This window comes from Hakea prostrata, chromosome 1 (genome assembly GCF_041222555.1).
Source record: "Hakea prostrata isolate BN-2017 chromosome 1, UWA_Hpros_2, whole genome shotgun sequence".
In the NCBI taxonomy this organism is placed as follows: Eukaryota; Viridiplantae; Streptophyta; class Magnoliopsida; order Proteales; family Proteaceae; genus Hakea; species Hakea prostrata.
Genome location: NC_142600.1, coordinates 31,718,113 through 31,725,144, shown reverse-complemented (window position 1 = coordinate 31,725,144; position 7,032 = coordinate 31,718,113). Strand labels below are relative to the sequence as shown.

The 7,032-nt window shown below is 36.4% G+C and overlaps 1 protein-coding gene across 5 annotated transcripts; it reads left to right on the top strand.

Moving 5' to 3' along the window:
* Positions 1-241: 241 nt before the first annotated feature.
* On the top strand, positions 242-4,345 carry LOC149028744 (chitin-inducible gibberellin-responsive protein 1-like). 5 transcript variants are annotated; one of them, XR_016170432.1, is made up of 4 exons: positions 242-325; positions 554-732; positions 2,017-4,031; positions 4,125-4,345. XR_016170432.1 is itself a non-coding variant. In XM_089138860.1 (3 exons), exon 3 carries the CDS (start codon positions 2,180-2,182, stop codon positions 3,929-3,931), a length of 1,752 nt encoding a protein of 583 aa, XP_088994986.1. In that variant the 5' UTR covers positions 242-325; positions 554-732; positions 2,017-2,179; the 3' UTR covers positions 3,932-4,345. The 5 variants fall into 5 exon arrangements, 4 of the variants coding, with proteins under 4 accessions (XP_088994986.1, XP_088995003.1, XP_088994995.1 ...); XM_089138860.1 differs by having other exon boundaries at positions 2,017-4,345; XM_089138869.1 differs by having other exon boundaries at positions 260-312; positions 2,017-4,345.
* Positions 4,346-7,032: the final 2,687 nt, after the last annotated feature.

Genomic DNA, 7,032 nt, shown 5'->3' with positions numbered 1-7,032 from the left:
GCTTGGCGCATCATGCGCACGTTAGAATTATTAATCCCTGGTAGTGTTAAAACACGCCGGCAGATTGCTGATTGACTGAACACGTGGCAAACAATCTTGCCGTTAACGTTAGTTTTCATTCTAAGCTTCCGTTTTACTCTAATTCTTTTTTTAATTTTTTTTCTTTTTTGTAACCGTTTCACTCTAATCCCCTTCCTTAGCCGGTTCATTTTGTACCTTTATAGTTTCTTCTTCTTCGGCTCTTCACACTCTGTTTCAACCTCAGCAACGATTACTCAGATAAGCGAAGATATTCTAGAGAAAACAATGGAGGTAATGAAAAGAGGTGAGGATTTGATTTCCAAAGCAGAGAATGAGTAAATGGGGGAGAGATTAATTAATTTCGGTATTCGTAGATTCTGTCTCTGAAGATATATATGCTTTTTCTAATTTCATTCGTTTCTTTTCTTTTCGAAACTTCTCAATCTGGTTATGCATCATTTCCACTTCAATTTGTCGATTTGATTATGTTTTGAGGATTTAATTTATGGTTACCGCGTTCCATTCTGTGTAGGCATTGTTTCTCTATCAGTTTCAGGGTTTCATTTCCTGTGATTTCAATTTGGGATTGAAGACGCAGGGGCAAGGTGGTAGCTGTAGGGTATTTCAGAGCAGAATGCTCCCAAAGTAGTTCTTCTACAACTTTGGTGGAGGAAGAAGAATTTGTGGGTTACTCCTTTTTGAGGCTTCTGAGTAAGATACATCTCTGAGTTGTTGTTTCATGTGATTTTCTGGTTTTGAATGATTTCTTTTTCTACTTCTTTACTGTTGCATCGATCTGTGAAGTTAATTGACTGCGATTTTGATGGTTTCATCTGTCAACTATGAAGCAGAGAAGCATGCGTTATTCATACATGCAAGTAGAGTATTCTCTTCTTTTGTATCTTGCTTTTGAGAGAAGGTGATGTGGGATGGATCTACAAACCTAAGGAATTTATTGGCCTATGTTTCTTTCATTAGGAACTAGCGTTTGGTTACAATAAAATGCTTTAATTTTGAACACTATTGTTGTCGTTCCTTCTCTGATTAGAAATCTGTGGCTGGTCCTATGCTATAATTTTAGAACTAATTACTATTAAATGCTTGGAACTAATTATCATTATATTATCAACTACAACTAATGCTTGGAAATCATTAAATGCTTCTCTATATAGAAATTAGTCACTGGCTTGTGTGTTTGCCTTCACTTGTAACCTCTTATCATCATCAAGAATTGTTTGGAAATCATGGGTCACTTTGTTATAGGATATTCTGAGGAAGCGATGTTCCTGATGGAGAGGTATTACCTATTGGATGATGGTGCTTATGATAATATTATGTTTAAAGTACCACATACACGTCAAAGTATTAGTTGTTATCAGTCTTGACTTCGAAATGAAGATACACTTTAAGGTGCATTTCTTTTGCATTCTGGGTAATGTATTCTGAGATGATAAAGACAGCAATTATTAGCATCTCAAAACTACCAAGAATGCGCACCTGATGCAGTCTTAGTAATGAGAGTTATTTTCCTTTCATACTTTTTGAGTATGATCATCTTTTCTTTACCACATGAAAAGCCAATTGGATTAGATTCAAATTACATTTCTGATTAGTCATATTAGGGAAGCCTCAAACAATGTTTAGTACTCGAGTCTCTGTTTATGATTCTGCCAGGCAAAGTTTTATTTATTTTATTTTTCTGGGATAAAAGCCAGGCAAAGTAACCTTACATTAGTGGGTGCTGATATGGCTGCCGTGCATAAAAAGTTATGCTATATGTGTTACTTGTTTCAGTTGCTATCTACTTCTCCTATGTGAGATTGTAAGCTTTTCCTATTAGGGACATTTTATTTGCTTCCAACTTTAATGCTTGCTCGAGTGATGCATAACTTATCAAGTAATGTGTAAAATATAGTTTGTACAAGCTGCATTCCTGCTCTATTGTTAATTCTAAGAATCAAATCTTTTGGACTCTCATATTTTTTTTTATTGCAGTTCAAACTTGAATCTGAAAGGAAGGTTGCTTTAAGGCCCACTCTGCTCTAGATCATTACTTTGGTCATGATTCGTCAATTGCATAGGGTTACGACCAACTTTAAACCCTTCAATACATTGAGTGTAATTCTTAGAAACGATCAACAGATGCAAGCTTCATAGCATGGATTGGCACCAACATTTCAGGTATGGTGCTACCAGTTCAGACATATCATACAAGTTTTCTCACTTCACTTCTGCAATCTCCAAATGGGCAGTTGGACCTCTGAGGTTTAAATCAGAGACCTCGTCTAACTCGCTTCACTCCACTCACTTTGACTGTGATAATTTTACTTCACTGAGCAACAGCCAGGAGCAGTATTGCTCCACAGAGAATATTTTAGGGGTCAGCCCCTTCTGTAATTTTTCACTTGAAGCTGATAGTTCTTTCCACTGGGTAAGTCAGTCACCAGTTAGTCTTCAAGACAATCTAGTGCCCTGCCGTGGTGGGAGTTTTCTTCCACAGAATGCAAATTGTGCTCAAAGCATTAAATACATCCTACAAGAACTAGAGACTACTCTGATGGGTCCTGATGTTGATGAAGATGAAGCAACAACATCAAATGCTGCTACTGAGGTAAGTAAGCAGCCGCCAGTCTCATGTCAAGGTTCGGTGTCCTGGAACCTGGAACCCTGCCAGGATTCAAATGTGGTCCAGCAATATTTTGTTCCAAAGCCCCGGAAGTCAAGCAATGGAATTCATGCTGAAAAGCATCATGGAGTAACTGGGGTGTCCTCTCAGGAGGTCAATCAGATTGCCCTGAAAGAACTGTTAATTGGGTGTGCAAGGGCTCTTTCAGAGGACAGGACAGATGATTTCAATAAGTTGATCCATGAGGCTGGAAGTGTTGTCTCTGTCAGTGGAGAACCAATCCAGCGTCTGGGTGCTTATATGGTAGAAGGGCTGGTTGCGAGGAAGGAGGACTCAGGCTCTAATATCTACCATGCTCTGCGGTGTAGAGAACCAGAAGGCCCTGAGTTGCTCTCTTACATGCAGATCCTGTATGAAATTTGCCCATATTTAAAATTTGGTTACATGGCGGCTAATGGAGCAATTGCTGAAGCACTCAGAAATGAGGACCGGATACACATCATAGATTTTCAGATTGCTCAGGGGACCCAGTGGGTGACCCTGATACAAGCACTTGCAGCAAGGCCAAGTGGTCCCCCTCATGTTCGAATCACTGGGATTGATGATCCTGTCTCTCAGTATGCGCGTGGTGACAGTTTAGAGGTTGTTGGGAGGAGACTAGCTGCAATGTCTGAGAAGTTCAAAATCCCTATTGAGTTTCATGCTGTGTCAGTGTTTGGACCAGACGTCAAACGAGAGATGCTCAAGGTGAGGCATGACGAGGCTCTGGCAGTGAACTTCACTCTGCAGCTTCACCACACACCAGATGAGAGTGTTGACGTGAACAATCCAAGAGACGGACTGCTGCGGATGGTAAAGTCGCTTTCGCCCAAGGTTGTCACACTGGTTGAGCAGGAGTCAAACACAAACACAACGCCTTTCTTCATGCGGTTCATGGAGACCCTGGATTACTACTCTGCAATGTTTGAGTCAATAGATGTTACACTGCCAAGGGACAGCAAAGAACGAATTAATGTGGAGCAGCATTGCTTGGCCAGGGACATAGTGAACATCATTGCTTGCGAGGGGAAGGAGAGAGTGGAGCGGCATGAGCTGCTGGGGAAATGGAAATCCCGGTTAACAATGGCAGGATTTCATCCATATCCACTGAGCTCTTATGTCAACTCTGTGATACGCAGTTTGCTGGGGAGCTACTCCGAACACTATACACTGGTAGAGAATGATGGGGTCATGCTGTTGGGTTGGAAAGATAGGCACTTGATTTCTGCTTCCGCCTGGCATTAGAGGAGTTATAGATTACACCAAAGATATACCTGTAGAATGAAAACTACAACGGCTTTCCCAGTCCTTAACCTTTCTTCTTTATTATCAGAGTTACAATCAAGTGAGTATGAGAAGCAGGAAGCTAGACCACCAGCATCTATTTTGTATGTGTAATTTTGACTGGTTGTGTTGATATATTTTCACTTCTGCGCAGTCTTAGCTGGTCTCTGCAAAATTTGGATCAAGATTGACGGCTCTAGCAGGAATGGCGATGCTATTGTTTAGCAATCAGAACAGTTGGTATGAGCCTTTTGGGACCTAAAAACACCGGCCAGTATTGTGGCTTAAGAGCCATTATAGTTTAAAAGCTAAGCATTAAAATGTTTTGAGTTTGAACTACAAGTCCCATGCAATGATGCAATGTGAGATGTTCAATGATGCAATGTGAGATGTTTTAAGCATTTGGTTTGCCTTGGGGCATCTTGACCCCAAAAAAAGAAAAAGAAAAAAATGTTTGCTTTGTGTAGGTGGGTGGGTATTGTCTCCTTTAAAAGACCAGGGCTGCAATTTCCCATCCTACCATGTTTTGGCCGTCGAACCCTGTGAACCAACTCTGCTTTGCTTATGCATAACTCTTTGCCATCCCCCTTGTCTCTTCTGTCTTCTCTCTCTCACTCATCTGAATAAGAATTTATTTATTAAAAAGAGAAGTAAAATTAAATCAGAACTTAAAAGGAAAATTTTGTAATGATTACCAAAATATTGCTATGTAAAAGACTTCAAAATTTGATCATTTAATTTACTTCATTTTGGGATGAAAATTTGTATTTTATTGTGTGCAGGCTATATAATAAATTTCTGAACGTGATAGAGTGATAGATTGGAGTGTGGGTTTTTTTTAGGATGACAATATCCAATTTATAAGCAAAGGAAAAATGGACACGGGTACAATAAAGGAGGGGATGGCGCGAGGCGTTATTCAAGGCATGGGCAAAGGAAAGGAATTATGAGTAGAAATTAAAAAAAAATTTGGTGTGACCTCTAAAGTTGATATAGATTTTGACAGAAGTTATAAGTATCACAAGGAATCTGAAGCTGTGCTAACTTCAATCCCACACCCTTAAAAATTGATTATTGATTGTGGATATTCATCACCTCCAAATAGACAATACTTCCAATTCAAGATCTCAACCACCTCCGCATACAATCTTGGTGATTCACATTTTCATCTTAATTGAAGATTACAGTGATCTAAACACACAATGTTGGCAGTCAATATTTTCATTCTATGCACCTTCTATCTTAGGTGGCAATCTATCTTTCCGTATCAAGAATATCTTATTGTGTGTACGAATCATATATTGTATTTCTTTGTAGACTCTGATATTTCCATATCAGAGTAGATGTTCTTTTTATTATAAATATGTAATGCACTCAACTGAATGGACTAATTCTGGTTGAACTGATCTTGTCTTTTTTCTTTGTAATATATATTTTCTCTTTATTTTATAACACGTTATCAGCACGATTCTGCTCGAAGTAATTGTGAATGACGAGAAGAAAGACAACATACTATGTATCATCATGTTTTCTATTCCAAAGTGAAAAGAATGATCGATCTCCTTGCGCGTTTATGTAAATAATGGAGTTTACCTTGTCCATCTTGAAATGTAAGTGCATCATGATAAAAAGGTATGTGTTTTATTGAATCTAAGAATCAAACAAATAATAAGATATTAGATTGCCTTAACAGTTGTGGTTTGTCATTAACAATTGGTTTTATTTACTGTATATAGTGGTTGCTAGCTTTGCACCACAAATATTGTTAAATGCATCTGAAGTTGCAAGATTTGAAACTGTAAATGAATACAGTTCTGTAGATGCACTTGAAGTTGCAAGATCTAAAACTATAAATGAGTACAGTTTCTGAGATGCACTTGGAGTTGCAATATTTGAAACTGTAAATGAGTACAATTCTGCAAATGCACTTGAAGTTATAAGATTTGAAACTGTAAATGAATACAGTTTTGCAGATGCATATGAAGCTGCAAGATTTGAAACTATAAATAAATACAGTTCTGCAGTTTTTTAAATTAATTCTTCTATTGAAATTATGTGGAGAAAATATTATTGATGAAAATATGCTAACAAATTTTCAAACTTCAGATTTGTTGTTACAATAGCAATATTGTAAAAGGAGTTTTTAAGAAATACTCTGAATGATATCATGCCTATTTGTGGCTGAGTAAAATAATGGACTATTAATGAAAATCATAAAGCTCGTTTTATTAGTTCTGATCCATTCCCTGAAGTGAATGCAACAATTCATGATATACCTGAAAGAAAACAAAATTATAATTATGGTCATGACTGTGAAAGACAACGAGGCAAAAGCCGAAATAATTATCATTATTATGATGAAAATAAATAAGAGAACAATAAGAATTCTCAATATAACTCTTTAAGGAGTGAAGACAATATTTGTTATCGATGTGGTATGAAAGCCATTAGACATGTATCTGTTGTACTCCACAATATTTAATTAAGCTTTGTCAAGTCTTAATTAAAGAAGACAAAGCTTGATTAAAGAAATAAAAATAATGTGGAGATAAATTGGATTTTCCAAAATCATGATACTTGAGCAATTTTTGCCTATAAAATGGATGATTTTGATGGCCTCAAAGATACTACACATTTAAATGTTGTAAACTCCTTTGAAGATAATAGTTGAAGATTTGATTATGTGAGTCGAATTCAAATAAAATAAAATAAATATTATATTAGTTTGTAATTCTTTTTTCTTCAAATCTCATCTCATATGTTAGTTTATCTTAAATTTAATATTTTTTTCTATAATTTTTTTTATTGACTTCCTATATATCTTTTGATTTATTTTGTTTCATTTTGATGATGAATGTGAATATTCTTTTATATGCTACGACGCATATTATACTTAAAGAAAAAAAAATTATCTTATTGAATGATGCGGAAACCAATATTCATAAAATAATCAATAGTACAACATTGATTGGAAGCTCCAGAATAGCTATTTATTATTATCTGAGAGATAAAAATTGGTTATAAATAATTCATTATTTTGTATTAAGTCTTAAAGAAATTCA

Excerpts from the sequence above, each read along its gene's own strand:
- LOC149028744 (XM_089138860.1), top strand. The coding sequence starts at position 2,180 with ATGGATTGGCACCAACATTTCAGGTATGGTGCTACCAGTTCAGACATA.